This window comes from Opisthocomus hoazin, chromosome 1 (assembly GCF_030867145.1).
Source record: "Opisthocomus hoazin isolate bOpiHoa1 chromosome 1, bOpiHoa1.hap1, whole genome shotgun sequence".
NCBI lineage: Eukaryota > Metazoa > Chordata > Aves > Opisthocomiformes > Opisthocomidae > Opisthocomus > Opisthocomus hoazin.
Window position 1 is genome coordinate 47,544,093 of NC_134414.1, and position 21,196 is coordinate 47,565,288.

The following is a 21,196-nucleotide window of genomic DNA, read 5'->3' on the forward strand; positions in this document are numbered from 1 at the left end:
CCCTCAAGCAGCTAGCTATGCTGTGTTTGATGCACCCCAGGACACACTTGGCCCTTTTGGCTGCCAAGGCACACTGTTGACTCATACTCAAAATGCCACCAACCCAAACCCCCAGATCTCTTTCTGTGAGGCTGCTCTCCAGCCTCTCGAACCCCAGTTTGTATGTATAACCTAGATTGCCCCATTTGAGACGGAGAATCTGGCATTTGCTCTTGTTAAATTTCATACAGTTGGAGACTGCCCAGCTCTTCAGTCTATCAAGATCTCTCTGTAAGGCCCCTCTACCCTCGAGAGAGTCCACAACTCCTCCTGACTTAGTATCTTCAGCAAACTTATTTAATGTACATTTGATTCCTGCATCCAGATGATTTATAAAAACATTAAAGAGCACTAGCCCTAAAATTGAGGCCTGGGGAACCCCGCTGGTGACTGTCCACCATCCAGATGTAACTCCAGTTACTATAACTCTTTGAGCATATTTAAGAAAGGGTAAGAAATGCTGTGCAACAGCAGCTGTAAGAGAGGAATGAGAAAATACAAGAGAAACAGGTCTGCAGACACCAAGGCGAGAGAAGAAGGAGGAGGTACTCCAGGCATACCGGAGCAGAGATTCAGTCCATGCTGAAGTTGGTTGTCCCCCTATAGCCCTTAGAAGACCATGCTGGAGCAGATATCCACCCTGCAATCTCTGGAGGATCCCATGTGGCAGCAGGTTGATATGTCCTGAAGGAAGTTGCAGCCCATGAAGAGCCAATGCTGGACAAGGCTCCTGAAAAGAGCTGTGGTCCACAGGGGGCCCATGCTGGAACAGTCCATTCCTGAAGGACTGCACGTGGTGGAAAGGACCCACACTGAAGCAGTTCATAAAGAACTACAGCCTGTGGGAAAGACCCATGCTGGAAAAGTGTCATGGTTAAGCCTGGAAGAATGCCAGGTCCCCTCCATCTTGGAGCCAGCTGCCATTGGCTCTGTCAGACATGGGGCTTCTCACAGAAGCCACCTCTATAGCCCCCTCACTACCAAAACCTTGCCACGCAAACCCACAACAAGAAGTTAGTGAAGGACTGTCTCCTGTGGGAGAGATATTGTGCTGGAGCAGGGAAAGAGTGTGAGGAGGAGGGAGCAGCAGAGATAATGTGTGATGAACTGACCACAACCCCCATGTCCCATCCCCACGTGCCGTTCAGAGGGAGCAGGTAGAAGAGTCAAGAGTTAAGCTGAGCCTGAAAAGAAGGGAGGGGTGGGGGGAAGGTGTTTTCAGTTTTGTTTTTCTTTCTGACAGTCCTACTCTGTTATTAACTGGCATTACATTAAGTTAATTTCCCTCCAGTCAAGCCTGTTTTGCCCGTGATTGTATAGGTGAGTAATCTCCCTGTCCTTATATTGACCCTCGAACATTTCCATCTTCTTTTCTCCCTTTGTGCAGCTGAGGAGGGGGACTGACAGAGTGGCTTGGTGGGCATCTGGCATCCACCAAGGTCAACACATCACAATCAGACTCAGGTGGTTAGGTAACTTAAGCTACAGATCTCCATTGATTACAATGAGGTTAGACACATGGCCATAAGAAAACCAAAACTGGATAACCAACTTAAAATTCTCAGAAATTATCTTCAAAACTCAAGGTCCATATCTGCATGTGCAAAATCTTTAACAAGTACACACTCAATTGTGTGAACTTAAGATCTTTTATGTCTGAAAGGAAGTACAAATAAAACCAGAAGACTTCCTTGTCGAGACCACAGAAATTCCTTTGAAAATATTAATCCCATTCTCAGTGTCAGGAAATAGTTTTTATCTACTACTCCTTCTTAAAAAAAAACAAAAACACAAAACCAAAATAACACAATTTATATATCAAGTTTAATATTAAAAACTTATCTAAATTGCCTTGCTGCATTCCCTCTGAGAGTAGGAATATTTTTTGTTGTTCTTCTTCTGTCCCAACCACATTACTTAAATCATGTATTTTAAAACTCGTGGACAGTAGGTTGTGTTAAATACCATAGTTTAGATCCAATGTTTGAATCGAGAAGTTCCTCAAACCCTATCTACAGATATCCAGGAATGAACACAGGGCAGCTGTACTGTTTATATTGTATGCTTTTCACCAGCATATGTACTAAGCAATACAAGAAAACAAGTTGAGTCTTAACACTGTATATTGTGCATTCTGCTTCTTTCACCCCCTACCTTTAAACTGTCTTTCCTTCTCTGCCTGGCTCTTTATCCTTTCATCTCTCCTTTCATCTTAACTTTCTCCATTGATAGTGGCTTTTTTCTTAAACTTCACCTTTCCATAGCAGCACCAAAAATACATTGAAAAAGATATCTCCTCTCCTTAGAGAACTGAAAATGTGGAACATAAATTACAGTTTGTTGAAAGAGTTTTATTAAATTTATCAGGATGTGTGGTGGGTTGACCCTGGCTGAAAGCCGAGTGCCCACCAAGCCACTCTATCAATCCCCCTCCTCAGCTGCACAGCGGAAGAAGAAGAAAACTAAAAGGCTCATGGATTGAGGTAAGTACAGGGAGGTCACTCACTAGTTACCATCACCAGCAAAACAGACTTGATTTGGGGAAATTACTTAAATTTATTGCCCATCAGATCAGAGTAGAATAATGAGAAATAAAAGCAAATCTTAAAAACACCTTCCTCCTCCCTCTCCTTCTTCCCAGGCTCAACTTCAGTCCCAGTTTTCTCTGCCTCCTCCCTCCAAACACCACGGGGGGACAGGGAATGGGGGTTGTGGTCAGTTCATCATGCATTGTCTCTGTTGCTCACATAACACCATGGACTCTCCACGGGGTCACAGCCTCCTTTGGGCACATCCATCTGCTCTGGCATGGGGTCCTCTGTGGGCTGCAGGTGGATATCTGCTCCACTGTTAACCTCCATGGGCTGCAAGGGGACAGCCTGCCTCACCATGGTCTTCTCCACGGGCTGCAGTGAAATCTCTGCTCTGGCATCTAGTGCACCTCCTTCCCCTCCTTCTTCACTGACCTTGGTGTCTGCAGAATTGTTTCTCTCACATAGTCTCACTATGCACACTGTTGTGCAGCAGCTTTTCCCCCCATTCTTGAATACGTTTGTTGCAGAGGTGCTACCACCATTGCTGATTGGCTCGGTCCTGGCCAGCGGGACTTCCATCTTGGTGCCAGTTGGCATTGGACCTATTGGACAGGGGGGAAGCTTCTTGCAGCTTCTCACAGAAACCACCCCTGTAGCCCCCCCGCTACCAAAATCTTGCCACGCAAACCCAATGCAGGATGATAGCAAATAAAAGTTGTACTACTTTAGAGCTGAGCATCCTAAAAGGGCTTCAACTGAATTTCAGTATTTTTGATGAAAAATCTGTATTTTGTGTTGAAAAAAATTTTTCAGTTCTCATCCAAACACTTCACAGAATCACAGAACGGTAGGGGTTGGAAGGGACCTTTATGGATCATCTAGTCCAACCCCCCTGCCAAAGCAGGGTCATCTAGAGCAGGTTGAACAGGACCTTGTCCAGGTGGGTACTGAATATCTCCAGAGAAGGAGACTCCACAACCTCCCTGGGCAACCTGTTCCAGTGTTCTGTCACCCTCAGAGGGAAGAAGTTCTTCCTCATGTTCAGGTGGAACTTCCTATGCTTCAGTTTGTGCCCATTGCCCCTTGTCCTGTCACTGTGCATCACTGAAAAGAGTCTGGTCTCGTCCTCTTGACCCCCACCCTTAAGGTCCCTTCTCAGCCTTCTTCAGGTTAAACAAGCCAAGCTCAGGCTAAACAAGCTTTCTTTTAGAAAGATTTGAGTAGCCATACCAAAGAATTTCTTTGTTTTGTATGTAAGTGGTAATTTTCTACTCATTCTGTCCTACCTTTTCCACCACAGTAAGAATCCCCCCTGACACTTATCTTCAGCATCGGAAAGAACACAAATGCCTATGTTTCTTTGATATTAAGTGAAAACAGCCATTAAAGAACTCAGGTTTCTCATTATAAACTCAACTATACTTGTCAACATTAAAACAACAACAAAAGTATATATCTTGGTTTCTTTTCATTCACAGTCGGGTTCTCACCAAATCCAATGAAAGCCAGAATTGCAAATTGAGGATGCAACTCACCTCCTATATTTTTTGCATTTTCTGTTTGTACTGAATTTTCCAGTTTATTGCAATTCAGTCGCTGTCATATGAGAGCTTTTTGTATTTATTGAATAGTGCTACCTAAATTCTATGCTTATATCACTGTTCTTTTTTTTTATTTTTTAACTCCAGCACTGAGTTCCTGTATTGCCTTGTGCACACTCCTAGTCAAAATCTAACTTATCACTTAAACCTTAATCTGAGTTAATGCCTATAACATTTACGCTGTTCTGGCTTGAAGTTTTATTGAACTCTCCAGAGCAAATCTTTAAGGTTTATCTATCATTTGCACTGACTTTGGCTGTTTTCTTTGCAGCATTTTTGATGTTTATTCATCACCTGTACAAAATAGTAATTTAAGTCCTGTATTTAAAGACAGTGCAATTCAAGTGATTTGCTTTCATTCAAAACAACCAAATCTTTTGTGGCAAATACCTATTTTTAATTTCATGTTGACCCACGGGATTATTGCTTGATTCAGAATTCTCTTTTAACTTGGAAATAAATGGTGCTTTGATCATGTCACTATAGTTCTGAATATTTACTTCCATGTTTTTGTGTTTCAGGTGACATTTACTAACTGCTAGAGTAGTTAGATTTCTAGATACAACCACATTTGGCTGATTGTAACCTGGACAGAAGAAGGAAGTATCAATTACTGTGGGATGGCTTTGTTCATTTATTTGTTTTATAACAGCAGTGCCTTGAGATCTTTCTATTCCAGGCACTGTAAAATTACAATATGTTTCTTGTCTTAAAGAGATTATATTCAAAATGAGAGGTACAGAAAATGAGAAAAAAATATATATAGCATGCATCTCCAGATAGCATCTCCTCAGTACGCTTTTTAGTTGCTTGTTCATCATTACAACACTGTGTTGGTTTGTTCTTCCTTTTCCTGTTCCTTCATTTGGTAACCTGTTTAGTGGAACATTACATAACACAAACACAATGTTCAGGAGCCAACAAAAAGCTTAAATACATGATAACTTTAAATGTGTTTGAGTCACCCAAACAGTGAAAAGCAGCTATAATAAGATTGAGAGCTTGGCATGGTGCCTTCAAGTGGGGAATTAGAATTTGCATTTTCTTAAATTATTCTATTAAAAAGAAGATAAAATATGTGAAAACTATTAATTTTTAGGTAATCATTTTTGAGTAGTTTGTATTTATCAATTTGTAATATATTCAGTGTAAGCTATGGCTTATAATGTGTTTTAATTGGATTTTAAAATGAGGGCTTATTTTATCTAGGATAAGATTTTATAAACTTTTTACAGGGAATGTTCTACCAAACTACCAAATCTATCATGAAGTATCAAATTTAAAAACACCACAAACACTTATCATGCATTGCCTTTTGCAAGCAGGCTTTTTATATGTTCTCAGGAATACAAAATAAATACTATCTAGCTTACTAATTTAATTAGAAGGTGCAAGTTGCTGGATCTGCTCCTAAAGAATCTGGAAAAAAAGGGACCAGTGAAATCTGATGGCAAACTTGGCTGCAGTGACCATGACACAATGGAATTTAAGGCAACGGATCCTGAAAGAAGTTAGTAAAATGAAGAGCAAATTACAACCCTGGATGTCAAAAGTGACTCCTGATTGAAGTCAAATGCAAGAAGTGAGTACATGGAAGTTGAAAGCAGCAATAAATGACCTGGGAGAAGTACAGAGACATTACCCCAGCATGCAAAAATGGATGTAGGGAGGCCCAAAGTACGGGTGCAGTTAGCAAGGGATATGATGGGAAATAAGGTTTCTGTAATTACTTTGGGAGTAAAAGGAAGGCTATGGAAAATGTTTGTCCACTGCTCAATAAAGTTTTCTTTGGCTCAGTCTATTTTATTATTTTTTTTTCAGTATGGACTGCTTTAAGGCCTCCCAGGTCTCCGTGCCTATTGGCAGGATCTGTGGGGTATCACTCAAATAGAGGAAGATGTACTTAGGCTGCAGTTAAGCAAATACGACACACACGAGTCCTTGGGGCCAGAGAGGATATTTGCAAGGATCAATGGTTGAGTGAGCTCAACAATGTCACTGAAAGGCCACTCTCTCTTGTCTTTAAGAGATTATGAGAACTGCAGGAGGTTTTTGAAGACTGGAAAAGTCAATTTCCATGTCCATCCTCAAGCAGGAAGATGTGAGTAACTATAGACTGGTTTGCTTCACCAAGAAGATCATGGAGCAAATTTGCCTTGCAGCCAAATGCTGGATCACTAAACAGTGAGAATACTCAAAAACTGGAACAGGCTGCCAAGCAAGGAACCTCCACAAGTGGTGATATTTAAATACTAACTGGGTATGACCCTCAATGGCCTAATCTAAACTTGGACTTCACCCTGCTTTGATCAGGGGGAGTTGAATCAGATTCTAGAAGGTCTCTTCCAAATTAAGTTATATTTTAGGTTTGTAATGGCCACAGTAAACACAAACATCTTTATCTGTGCTTGTCCAGTCACATCTGTCTAAAACAACACAGAATAAACACTACTAAAAAAACCACCCAGAAAATTCAGATCAACCTTGATTTTTATCTTGTTGCACAAAATTCTAGTTTATTCAGAACATAATCTTTTCATTTCTACGTAATTCAACAGCTAGTATTGCCAGTTCTTTGAGATTTGTCCTTTTGACTGCAGATCACAGAGAAGTAGAAAATCAAATGTAAAGTTGTCTGAAGGTTTATTAGAAAATCTAAACTAGATTTTGGCTAGTATTTCATGGTCACTCTTCTTATTAAGGTATTTTTCCAGCTTCAGGAGGATTTAGATATGCTGTGGAATTGATATGACAAATGTGAAATTAAATTTACTACTGAACTGTGGGTATACAAATATGAACTGTTGTCGTAAAAATATTGGGGAGAATGAACTAAGCTAATACAGAACCCTTACAGTGTCCTCTGTCTCCTCTACAAACTATGAAGTTTACCAAAATACTCAAAATAGGCAAAGAATATACTGGTATAAAAACGTATATTTTAGATCATCCATATTAAACAGGGCAAGTGATACCAGTTGTGGAATATTTCTATGTATCTAATAAGTATTTCATCTGTTAGTTTAAGAATGTAGAATTAGACATCTAATTTATTTTTTTTTACCTCATCTGTGTTGAAAAATGTGAAAAGTAAAAATAGGCCAAGTAACTGTCGAGAAGCAATAACAAAATTCTCATTATTTCTGAAAAATATTTTTATTTGATTTCAGTAATGTATAGGGATGAAAAATTGGACACAAATTAGAAGGCCTTAGGTTATCATCCCTGCAGGTTTTTTTGGTGGAAGGCACCTTAAGGCAAATCTTGCAACTGTGGAACAATGTAAATGCAGATGAACAGAAGGTCTGATGTTTAATATTATTGCCTCTGTACTTGATATACCCTTAAAGGAAAGATCCTAGCATTTTAGATAGAAATGGCAGCAGACCACAACTACCAGGGGTGCATAAAGTGCCAGATGCATAACACATTTAATGGTGGCAAAAAGCCTGGAAGACGGGAGTTGTGCCAGTTGCCAAGTCAGTGGGTAGAAATTACTGGGGACTTAGATGGCATCTGGGAATCTAAGTATATGAAGGCAAGGAAGGAACAGTAAGAATGGCAGCTCTTAGAATATAGGAGAGTAGAAACAAAGTCTTAAGAATAAAAAATGTTGAAAGAAGAAGGGAAAGATTTCTATGTTTATTGCAGCTGCTCGTCTGAAACCAGGTGGACTGTTTCACGTGTGCTGCAAACTGCCCAGATCAATCTGACTGTTACTGCTTGTTAAATTGAGTTATTTTCTCATTTATTACAATTATTGGGGAAATTTAAATATTTTAATGAAAGTTTCTGTCTGGTTTTACTTTTTAGTATTTGAACAATAGCTTTGGCTTTGCACTCTTGCATATTATACTTTTTCTTTAATTATTGCTATGGTAGTTGGAATATAGAATATCCAACTTTTCTGTAAAACAGAATAGTCTCTGCATCCATTTTCACTTGGGGCAGAAGGAACTTTGTAAGGTCCAAGTTGTCAAGATGATCTTACAGTATTCCTCTACACCAGCAAGTTAATTTATGAGTTCAGAAACACATTGGCTGTTTTTTGGCTTTCCTGCTGTGAAGCCATAGACCTGTTCTGAATTTAGCACCTCAGCAGAGAAACCAGGACACAAGCAGGGAACAGGTCACCCTTAGTTTGCAGCCTTATACAGAGTTCAACTGCAAAAAGGCCTGCTAACCTGAAAACTCAAAAGTATTCTCTGCATCTTAATCTAAACTCTAGGTATGGATTTCCATTTGCATGCACTAAATCAAAGGCTATGACCAGCTAAGACCAAAATGATAATAAAAAATAACTATTTTAAGTTCTAAATACAATCCAAAACCAAGCATAGTTTCATATATACTGGCTGCTTTAATAACAGATAATTTTATAGAATTTTAAAAATTTTATTGTTATTAGAATTTTTATAATCGTTATTATCATTAAAAGTAATTAAGATATTTTTCAGTTCATTCAAAGGAACAGTTCACGGAAAGACAGTGTTCAGTATTATTCTACCATAACTGTCTGAGAGACTCTGTATGACAGACTTATCAGAGTATCAGCATCTTAAGCTAAAAACGGCGCTGTGTTCAGTGTAGCTGTATAGCATCATGTTCCAGAAATTTCCATTTTCCTCACATATGAACAGCATCACGGCAGGGAGAAATTTTGGCATGCTCATGATAAAAAGTTTGCTAGCTGAGTACTACTTGAACTTTTGAAATCTGTACAAAAAAACCCACCTTCCAAGGCCCAGTCTTCAAATACCATCTTTTGCAGCCACTTGCGTTTGTGGTGTTTAAAGCAAGAGCGAAGCAGGCATAAGCGGCCACAGTAAATACTGTTCTAAGAGATACGCATACCGAAAACATTTACTTTTGTAGTTTCAATATCTTATGCTTATGTCCTACCTATGTGCAGGTATCTTGCGATTCCCAGCAATCAGGATAACATCACAGAGCTGCTGTTGCTTCAGGTAGCTCTCCATCTTCCTGAAGGTTTGCTCCGCATGGTGAACAGCCTGGTAGAATTCCTCAGAGCTACATGAATCCAGGTCGCAGTGGGGTGGCAATGGATGGCTGCCTGCTGACAGTCTGTAAACCACAAGAGAAACTCCACGTTGATAAGATATGACAAGTGTCTAGACTTCATCACAGGCTTCTAGAATCTGATGTAAGTAATCAATGCATCATTCCCATTTCTCATGACTAGAAGTATAAGATGAAAAATCTTATTGTATTGGATGGGACAACTAAAGTTGTAAGTCCTCTAACACTGAAATTATTTTCTTTAGCACAGACACAGAAGTAATAAGTTTCTTTCTTTTTTGATAAAGTTATTAAAAATATAAATATGAGCAACAAATAGAAATTCAGTATATTCATGTTAAGATTAATAGTACAGCTATGTCTTCATTATTAAACTATGATTGGGTTCTTTAATATTTGGAACATTTTAGAGAAAAATTATTTTACAGAATTAAACAAAATATTTATTTTTCTTAAATACTGATATGAACACCTAAAATAAACAAATAATGGAGAAAACCAATCCTATCTTTCCACTGATTCTAAGAGTGCCTACTCTAGTTCACTTCTTCAAATTCACATTCATTTTACTCCACCTAGGAAATAAAAATAAAACTCTAATTGACTTAATTCGTAGTGAGTTATGAACATTTCCACAATGATAAATTACATACCTACTTTTTAACCAAAAGGCTCATTAATAAGAATTGAATTTAGCCTACAAAGATAATGATGCCTAAAATTCAAAAAATCAGGACAAAAAAATTGAAACAGGAGAAAAATGCAAATATTTTTTAAATATATACAGCCATATATTCTTAGTTCAGATTTATTCAGTTTCATATTTCTGCTTCAGACCTTTACTGGAAAATAGGAAAATGTGTCAGCAACTACTAGCCCTTAAGGAAACTAATGCTAGTGCTTCCAAATAATTCATGACACATGCAATACCCTCTTCTTTTACAAATATGTATTAAGACTGTTTCATATGAAAGCCATAAGATTTTATATATATTGTGGTGCTAAAAATGAAGAATTTCCTAGATGAAGCTGATTATGTTTTTTACTTCAAGTAGATATATACAAAACAGCTTACATGATCAGTAGAAAAGCATTAGAGGATATATTTTAGTCCAGCATATCAAACTATATTACCTGTTAATTCAAACCAATCTCATTTTATATGTATTCTGAGTTACGTAAGTATTTTTGATAATGTACAGTAATAATACAACAGTAAGGATTGAATTCAGTAGGTAGCATATATAAGACTGATATTAACAGACCTGTAAGATAACACAATCTGCACTCCTGGTACTGGAAAAAAATAAAAAGTGCATGAAGATAACAATAATAAAAAATTAGCTATTAAAATGAAATACTGTTGTCTTAAAGAAATAAAAAATATATTTTTATTAACTCTTGGTAGTCTATAATATAGTTCAGAAAAATAGTATTTTCTTTTAACATATTCTAATAATTTACTTTTGAATTAGTTTTGTCCAAAAGTGTTCCACATAGGCTCCTGCAGTCATTGTACAGGGGTCCACAGAGGAGAGGAAGAAAAGCTGATCCATGTTTCTGTTACAGTAATTGCTAGGCTTCACAGCATTCCTTTAAAGTAGCTGGAAGCCTGCATAATTGAAGGTTGCCTGCAAATAATTTTGCAGAGAACCAACTCAGTTACCTTTGTGTCTCACCCCACCATCTATTCTGTGCCATATACAGGTACTAACTTACTAGAATGAGTTGTCTTTTAAAATTATTACCCACAGTAACTTCACCTGCATAATGTTAAATTGGATGCTGAGAAACCACCAGCTGGTTTAAATTAATCAACATTGCCATTTGTATGCTGATAGGGTTACAATATCTATGAGCCTGTCTATAGGAAATTGAACTGGCATAATGTTATTAACCATAATTCCTCAACAGAAACAGCTATGAATTGGCGATTTAGAAAGAAATATTTCCTTAATTCTATTATAGCCAATCCTGTTATACAATCAGGTAGTTTATGTTAGATACCTCTTGCAAATCCTCCTAAAGTATAAAATAATCATATACATTCTGAGTGACATAATCAGTTTTTGTGTTCCTATCCAACCTGGACTGCCAACCATGTTGATCAGAAGTCTAAGTTTATTTTCATATCTTTGGAAGATCAACAACTACTTTCATGTAGAACTGTAATGATGCAGCTAAGCTCATTAGTATGGGTAGTGAGTAGATATTTCAGTTTATCCTTTATTTTTTTTTCTCTCAGTTTGATTGTAGTCCTACACAGACTTCTTCAGTTTTATTACTGAAGAATTCAAATGACAAGTAATTTACAGGAAATAAATCAGTGCCTAATAAATAAGGTTGCTAGAGTTAAACAGACACATTTCTTCGCTTCCTCCAGGGAATTCGAAAGTGACAACAGCAGCAATTCCGAGAAAGAAAAGTAACAGGAATGAGCAGGTCTGAATGGGTTCATATTGTTTGTTAATTCAGAACTTCAGTCTCAGTCAGTTTACATTTGAACAGATAAGGTACTAATTCTGCCTCTTCTTGGCTATTCAAAACGTGCTGCACTTTTCAGGTCAGAAACAGAGAAGTATCCTGACTGAATTTGTGCCAGTCCTATAAAGTCAGACTGGGTTGAAATGAGCTTAGTCTATTTTGTTCTTGAATGACTAGACAGTGTTTGCCACAAATTTTGCCCTCTTTCCTGCTTGCCATTTATAAGCAACGCTTTCCACTCTCAAGCTCATCAGTATAGCTGTCACTTTGCAAGTCATTAAACGACTACTCAAACACAAGCCCTGAAGGCCCAGCACATTTTAAATCATTATCCCGAAAGCCAGCAAGTAACAAGCTCAGTAGAATACAGTAAGTTAATCTTTTATTTATTTTCTAAGAAGGCCCAGATAAAAAGTCTGCTCCTTCTCCCTTTCAGGTGCAACCTCGTTTTCATTACAAATGCTCTGTCCGCATAATCGATGCCATAAATTCCGTCAGCAGCTTGGTAAAATAAGAAATAGCTAAAAGAGCTTCAGCCAGCAAACACCAGTTATTTTCCACCAGTTCACGAAAGTTCAGGTACTTAGGACAAATTAGCAAAATGAAAATAACATTTTCTGCTTGCATATATTGTTTTTCTTTAGGTGCAAGCAATCTGAACCACATATGCAGTGAGATGCTTGTCAAGTGCATTCTGCAGGAACTCCAGCACAAATTCACCTCATGATTCCCTGAGTCTTTCAAAACCCTTTTTAGCACTTGTGTACCTCAAAATCATATACTTAGTGAATAGGACAGACTTCAGATGGGCTTTTTTCATAATCTTTCTTAGTTGGCAAGTGCAAAACCTGAATTTACTCTGAGAATTTCAAACGCTCACGGGTTGTTCAGACTAGAACACTTTTTTATCTTTAAATGACTTAGTTAACAGTACAGAAATAAGGAAATCAACCCTTTTATAAAATTATGACAATGATACTGAAGGGTGATACTACAGGATGAGAAAATTAAAAGGTTCAGAAAAAATATCACCATTCTAAATAACCAATAATCTCAAATGTTTCTTTATGAAATGGTAAACCAGAGTGCATGTTACATTAAAAAAAGGAAAAATATCCACCCCAGCAACTTTGTACAGAGTAATTTGCAGTTAAGAACACCATGCTGTCCTCAAAATAGAAATGTTGTAAGAAGATCCCAAAAGTGTTGGTAAGAAAATTCAGCCTTTGAGTCTTTAGGGATCTCAAAACAGTGTAAATATAAATAAAAGCTTAACACTGAGGATCTACAACATCTGACTCCACAATGCTCCTCTTTTCCTAGAAAAAGCACTTTGATTTGAACAAGGGTGTTATTCTCTGATCACCTTTTACCTGCTCCTAACTTTTGTGAATAAACAGGTAAAACATCAGTAAAGTCCCAGTAAAGTTTGCTGTATGGATTCTTCCCTCAATTTAACAGTCTTTTAAGTAAGTACTTCTGGTAGCCCACTATAAGTAAGAAAGAGAAGGCACTGGCCAAAGGTCTCGATTAATCCTCAGAAGATATTTTCGGGTAGACCAGTTAGTACCCTACTATCATGTAGATATTTAATTGGCCGTCTCCTGTACTTTGAACAGTTGTTCACTCTTACGAACAGTAAGAACACACTACTCAGACCTGATTTTTGCTCACTGACTCTACACACAAATAAGCTGTAACATAAGGAACAGAGAAATGAAAACCCTTAGCTTACAGTAATGTAAGCTTTCTGCTTTCTGTCTGGAGTTAAAGAGAAAATGTTAGGAAAAGAAGGGATCTCACACACAAATTTAGCTACCTGTATTTTTCTTGTCAGGAAATGGTGAAGTAATGAGAAAAACTGCCAGTCCTGAGCTGCAAAGGTTTGAAAACAGCAAAAGCAAACATCAGTAGTTAAAACCATAACCTGAAAAAGTTCCAAAAGGAAGTACTTGGAAATAAGAGGTGAGAGAATTCATATACTACGCTGCATTTCTCTGAGTAAACAGAGGCTTAGATTAAGAAATGGTCTCCATTCTGGAAATTATAGTCATGGAGGTTCAGAAAAAAGCAAAATTGTATCACTGTATAAAGCAGAGTACTTTATAGAGCATGTAGGTAATTTAAATACTCAATTGAATATATTTCTCATACCTTCTGCTGAAGCCCTGGCCTCAAATAAAGAACTCTATAATCAGAAAATGTCATATAATTTCATTGTTACTGGAATAGCAAATCCTGCTGGTTTAATTTTTTTTCAGTTCTCACTTATGCAGGATTGATCGTGCAAACTTATCCAAAACTACTCCAATGGAATTTAGTGTGTATTACTGGGCACATATCTAAAATATGAAGTCAAAAAAACAAAATATGTCCGGTTCTTCAATACAAGAAATATGTTTTGCTTTTTATAACTTGCAAAAACTTCTAAGAAATATTCCATATGTTAAGAGTGAAAAAGTCTTCACACAATTTGTTCTCTGAAAATTGCTCATTGAATGCTAGAAAATCAATAACTTGTGGAATTGCACTCATCAAATTGAGATGGACTGTCAAAAGTCATGGCTTTCATTAGCAATCACTTACAAAAATGCAAGAGAGAGAGTTTTACAAAGACTTTAAACCATTTTTCTACAGCAAGCGCAGGGCTGAAGTTCTGTTTGTGATCAAAAGGTACGCTTTTCATGTTGCTACCAGCGATTATATCTGCAACTAAACCCAGAGTTTCAGCAGGTTGCTATAAATTTCTTTTATAAAAGATACAGTTAGGTAGAAGTGCCAGATTAAAAAATAGTATCAATAGTATCAAATACGAATTTTTAGTTACATCAGTGCAGCTCAGAGATGCATCATTACTGTCTTAGACATTCCTTTTCTATGCAAAAAAATAAATATTTTTAAATGGAGTTCAGTGCAGATTATAAATGTGTCCATAGAATCATACAATCAGAGTCACAGAATAGTATGGGTTACAAGGGACCTTTAAAGGCCACCTAGTCCAACCCCCCTGCAACGAGCAGGGACATCTTCAACTAGACCGCGCTGCTCAGAGCCCCATCCAATCTGGCCTTGAAGGTTTCCAGGGATGTAGTATCTACTACCGTTCTGGGCAACCTGTGCCAGTGTTTCACCATCCTCATTGTAAAAATTTTCTTCTTTATAACCAGTCTAAACCTACTCTCCCTCAGTTTAAAACCATTACTCCTTGTCTTATCTCAACAGGCCTAGGTAATAAATTTTTCCCTATCTTTCTTCTAAGCCCCCTTGAAGTAGTGAAAGGCTGCAATAAGGTCTCCCCAAAGCATTCTCTTCTTCAGGCTGAACAACCCCAACTCTCTCAGCCTTTCTTCATAGGAGGCGTGCTCCAGCCCTCGGATCATTTCTGTGGCCCTCCTCTGGACCCACTCCAACAGGTCCATGTCCTTTTTGTGCTGAGAGCTCCAGAGCTGGACATAGTAAATGTTGTTCTCATTCCATAGACAAATCTGCATAACATATAATTTACAATGGTGTTTCCTCTTAAATGTAATTTGGGGATCAAAGTACTTGTAATGTAACTTATTCTTTGGACATCATAAAGCAAAATTCAGTCATTAGGACATCTGTGTGCCTAGCAGAAATATGCTTGATTCCACTGTTGTTCTGTGTATCTGTGTATCTTAAGGATATTACCAGCCTCAATAAACAAAATATTAGTATCAGTTTATCATGTGACCCCAGACTAATTGAGCAGCCCTTCAGAACCACAGAATCACAGTAAGAAGGGACCACTGTGCTATACTCAACTGCTTCTATAGAGAAGAAATATTTTTCTTGTTCAGCAGCTGATGAAAAGAAAGTAGAAGTATGGTTAGCGCAGGAAGAGTTTGTTCACACCGTGATTTTTCCAGGTTACTAATAAACCACACAAAGCAAGACTTTTGTTTTGACTCATTTTAAAATACTTTCAGTTGGAATTTTTCTTATCTATCACCCTTCACCAGTTTATTATCTAACCTAAGCCACAGACTTTTCTATTTTCAGTGCTGAGAAACCAAAACACATAAAGATTCCATAGCCACCTGAAACACTTGAGTTTTAGTCATTCAATCCCTTCTTAAATTTCTTATTTTGGGTTTTTTTGACAAAAAAAAAAGGTTAAAGAAAACCAATTAAATTAATGAAAAACTACTGAAAAATCTCATGTTTTTACAAGACACTAATTACTGAATTCAGTTAAATTAATGACAAATGTTTTATCTTCCCTTCAGTCTTCCCCCATTTTTTCATAATTTATTACTGTTATTAATGACATAATTTTGTCCTATGTCCTATGCTCTTAGAACCACTTCAACTGTTCACGAGTGTGTTTTTTTCTTTTACGTGTTCTGTTCAAATGATTACCTCTTCTCATTTTTTCACCTTTTATCCTCTACAGTCTTCTAAACAATTACTTCAGATTTTTCCTATTTCTTCTTTTCTTCCTCCACAGTCATTTATGTCCAGTCTTAAAAATTACCCAAGCTTTTGCTTACCCCTTGCTAGTACTTCCAGTACCTGCCTACCAATATTGTGCTCTGCCTTCTGTCAATTTTGCTTTCAGCTTCTCTCTCCAATACTTCAAGCTCTCAGCAATTTAAATGCTCTTCCATAGACGAACAACTAAATGCACTAAACAGTTCAACACAGTCCTGACTGACAGTCAAAAACTGGAATTTCAAATAAAGATTGAGATTGAGCAGACACAAATATTAAACTTTGGAAAAAATATTAAAATATCATAAAATATTATTTGCAGAAAATTTAAATATAGGTAAATTATTTTTTTAAATTAAACCAAGGGTTGGAGGTGGGGATGGGATGGCGGGGATTTTTCCCCTATAGACAGAAATATGCAGCATTGTAATGCTCTTGTTTGACAAGGTTAGAAAGTTTCATTTTGATATCATTGTTTTACATTATATCTATAAACTGTCTTAAAAGACATACCAAAATATTTATCTTTAAGGAAAGCTTTGTTTTAATTATATCCACTTATGAAAAACCTTATATATTACATTTTTGTGAAGATTTAATAGATAAAAGTATTCTGATATAGAATCACAGAATCACAGAATAGTAGGGGTTGGAAGGGACCTCTGTGGGTCATCTAGTCCAACCCTCCTGCCGAAGCAGGGTCACCTACAGCAAGCTGCACAGGACCTTGTCCAGGCGGGTCTTGAATATCTCCAGAGAAGGAGACTCCACAACCTCCCTGGGCAGCCTGTTCCAGTGCTCCGTCACCCTCAGAGGGAAGAAGTTCTTCCTCATGTTCAGACGGAACTTCCTGTGCCTCAGTTTGTGCCCATTGCCCCTTGTCCTGTCACTGGGCACCACTGAAAAGAGCTTGGCCTTATCCTCCTGACACCCACCCTTCAGATGTTTGTAAGCATTTATAAGGTCCCCTCGCAGCCTTCTCTTCTTCAGGCTGAACAAGACCAGCTCCCTCAACCTCTCCTCGTAGGGGAGATGTTCCAGTCCCGTTATCATCCTCGTAGCCCTCCGCTGGACTCTCTCCAGTAGCTCTTCATCTTTCTTGAACTGGGGAGCCCAGAACTGGACACAGTACTCTAGATGAGGCCTCACTAGGGCAGTGTAGAGAGGAAGGAGAACCTCCCTCGTCCTGCTGGCCACACTCTTCTTGATGCACCCCAGGATGCCATTGGCTTTCTTGGCAACCAGGGCACACTGCTGGCTCATGGTTAACCTGTCGTCCACCAGGACGCCCAGGTCCCTCTCCACAGAGCTGCTCTCCAGCAGGTCCACCCCAAGCCTGTACTGGTGCATGGGGTTGTTCCTCCCCAGGTGCAGGACCCTGCATTTGCCTTTGTTGAACCTCATCAGGTTCCTCTCTGCCCAGCTTTCCAGCCTATCCAGGTCACGCTGAACGGCAGCACAGCCTTCTGGTGTATCTACCACTCCTCCCAGTTTGGTGTCGTCAGCAAACTTGCTGAGGGTACATTCTAACTCTCCATCCAGGTCGTTGATGAAGAAGTTAAACAAGACTGGGCCCAGTACTGACCCCTGGGGGACACCACTTGTTACCAGCCTCCAACTAGACTCAGCACCGCTGATGACAACCCTCTGAGTTCTGCCATTCAGCCAGTTCTCTATCCACTTCACCGACCACTCATCCAGCCCACACTTCCTCAGCTTCCCTAGGAGGATATCATGGGAGACTGTGTCGAAAGCCTTGCTGAAAACTTGAGAAGAACTTGAGAAGAACTTGAGAAGTTCTCCATCAAAAAATAACAGGACTGTGCTGCTAATCGGGAGGTTTACTTTCCAGTGTATCTATTCTGCTAGGTAAAATGAAAAGTGTCATTACTGACAGAATATCTATTTTATATAACCTTTCCAGTCAAAAAGTTGTTAGCAACTCTTTTGCTCAAGTTATGAAAATTCCCAAGAAAACAAGTTTTTAGTCAAAAGCAGTTTTGCAGAACTGACTTCACTTAGTTTTTGCATATGATAGTTTATTCAATTTGGTCTTTTAAATTTTATTTTATTTTGTTTTGTGTTTTTAATTTAAGAATGTCAGATCTCATTTTAACAGCTCTTGAGACACTTGATGTATAAGGACAGGACTAGTTCACATATTCTTTCAGATTTTAATGATCGACAGATGGCAATTTAAAGGTATTCTTTCTTCAGATCCTTTCTGCCAGCAATAAAAACTGCATGTTTATTTTCACAATTGTAATTATAATTCTATAATTATTGTAAGTATTAAGTATTTGTAAGTGATCTTGATATAAAAATACTTACAGTAATATACACTTCCATACATAATGTCAGTTAGAAGGTTAGTGATTTTGCTTCAAAATGAGATGCCATTCAGGAAAAAAAAAAAAGAGAGACAATGTAGTAATAAAGCTATGGAAAGGAAACAATTGTGCCCTTACAATGAAAATTTATCAGATAACCTATGTGAAAATGTCAAATCACTCAGGCAAGTGCAGACTTCAAAGTCTGATTCTTCGGTCCACTGCAAGAGGCCTGACTGGGACAGGGTAAGAGTAAAGAAACGAAGGTCTGAAGGCCTGAGAGCCTTTGCAATGGCAAAAGGCCAAAAGAGAAAATGTGCCATGCACCATACAACACTAAAACATTTTGTACAATTTCTATTTTCCCTAGCAAATCCAAAATCTCCACATCATGACTAACAAATAATAGACAACAGAAAATAAAACTTTTTTGTCCTCCCAACAGCCAAGTTGCCTCACAGGATCTAAGACACTGAGTGTTTTTCCTGTGTTCTGCACCACCTCTGTCAATCAAAGCAAGATGCTACCTTTTTTTTTTAATCTACTTAATTCATTTTCATGAGTAAAAAAAAAAAAAAAGCATACATTTCTTTTCCAAATCTATACATTGCTTTTTAAAGTGTCTTTGAAAGGTAACTAAAACCTTTTACTGTTTCTTCTCATCATGTCAAAATATTAACAACAACTTACTGCATTGTATCACAGTGGAAAATTCTTCCATAAATAAAAACAGTCTTATTATCCTTTCTGCAACTCATTTCAACTTACAGATGAACCTTTTACAAACTATTTCAAGTTCCCATCACTCCTGAAATCCAAAGGAAATTTTTGAAGGAGATTTGAACCTTTTTAAGGTTCATTATCCCACTTATACCAGGTGCCTGAGAGCTATAGTACTAACTGTTCTGCTACAAACCATTTTTACGAGTTAACAGTCTTCATGCTTCCTTGATGAATTACACTATTTTTTCCATAACTTTGACCTATTTTGCCTCTAAGCAGTCTTGCTATGCAACAGCAGAGAAAAGATGCTGGACTGCTCTCTCCCACCCACAGCTAACACTGCATCCATTGCTTCGTCAGCTTTCCATGTTCGCATAGAGGGAGCAGTTTGTTCCAGCTGTTCTCGGAAAGCTGATGATTAACCTAAATGAACACCCAGTTCTCCTAGTTACACATAGACATATTTTAATGACTTGGAAACTTACTGGCATGTTTTTCACATTCACATTGCTAACAGCTTTTTGTCATCTCGGATCTTGCTGTCTGAATTTATTTTTTGAATCTTGGAAGATACATGAAACAGAGAGCTTACAAGTACAAAGGTCTGCAAGCAGATAATAGGTGCATACAAATCTACATAATGAATAAACCTCCTGAAAGGAGGCAAGCCATTCTTCTTGTAAACAGAGACCAGGCAAGATGTCATAGGAGCTCTCAATTTTTAAATACATATGCCATTGGAGAAAAACCAAGAAGCACAACCACCTTTCATTAAGTTACTGTCAGTAGTTGTCCATTTCTAGCTCAAGACTCAATTGAAGCTCCTTCATTACCGTACAGCCCAGCTTCTCTGCTTTCCTTTCCTCTCTGTCCTTTTACTACCGGAGAAGTAGACAAAATTCCTACCGCAAGGAATCAGCTTAGCCTTAGACCAGGAGTAAGGCTACTACTTCTTCAGATAGGTGGTCTTTCCTCCTCCCCCCCCAACCCCACCAAAACCATTGCCCACATTCACCATGCATTTTCAGTTAATGAAGATTTTGACTGTAAGAAGGAACAGTAAATAAATAAATCTATACCACTGCACAAATTAAATCCTTTATATTTGTGAACTACTTGCCTTCCACTATTTAAAAAAAAAAAATTTGTTAATTTATGGTCTTCCAAGCCTCTTATGCCAGACAAATACATAAGGGAAGAAACCCTAACACAGTAGTCAAGCATTTGTAACGCGTTCACAGTACATTCATGCTTTAATTACCCAATTAGTAATGCATAGGGAAACACCCTCTTTATTGTAAAGACAGATTGTCATCACAAAATTTTTTAATACTTTGGTTAAATATATTCTAGCGTATACAATTCCACATTTCTGCCAAACAAAAGTTGAATGAAAAACATTATTATGACTCAGAAATTCAAAACTGCAGTTTTAACCTAAGCTCTACTTCCCTGCAAAAGTTGAAGTCCTCCCATTTCTAAAATGTAACATCAAAATTATATCCTTTCTGCATTGTTCATGACACACATGCAATTTTCAGTAGTTTACTTTTATTCTTTTCTTTCATTATAATAATTTACAAGAATTCCTTTAAAAAAGATTCTCCACTTTCTTTGATCCTATCCATTAATCAACATGGGCAAATAAAATTTCATGAGGTAGCTGTTCGTAGCAGACAAAGCCACCAGCAAGGTTTAAGTTGCATGAGAAAAAAATTTGTGTCTGCTGTGGCATTTACAATAGAAATCTTTAGCTGGGAAGTCTGGGACAAAGGGTAAAGACTGTTGTAAAGGAAGTTAATGTTACTGGCCTGAGTAGTTAAATGTGACAGGTTGGAGATGTATTTTCCTGTGTTCTTGCGTATATGAAGTGCTCATGATGACTACTCATTCCTCTTGCTGAGAAGCAGCAATAAGAACACAGGTGGAGCAAGAAAACCAAAAAGCAGATGCCACAGTGGAAATGAAAGAGAGGTGATTCCTTTTCCTT

The 21,196-nt window shown here is 37.8% G+C and overlaps 1 protein-coding gene across 2 annotated transcripts in view; it reads right to left on the reverse strand.

The window, feature by feature from the left end:
- The window catches only part of KLHL1 (kelch like family member 1), a 267,087-nt gene that overhangs the window by 188,284 nt on the left and 57,607 nt on the right, over window positions 1-21,196 (reverse strand). For both annotated transcript variants that reach the window (XM_075422821.1, XM_075422810.1), the window contains exon 2: window positions 9,077-9,259. In XM_075422821.1, coding sequence (XP_075278936.1) covers window positions 9,077-9,259 — 183 coding nt within the window. The remainder of the gene's footprint in view (window positions 1-9,076; window positions 9,260-21,196) is intronic.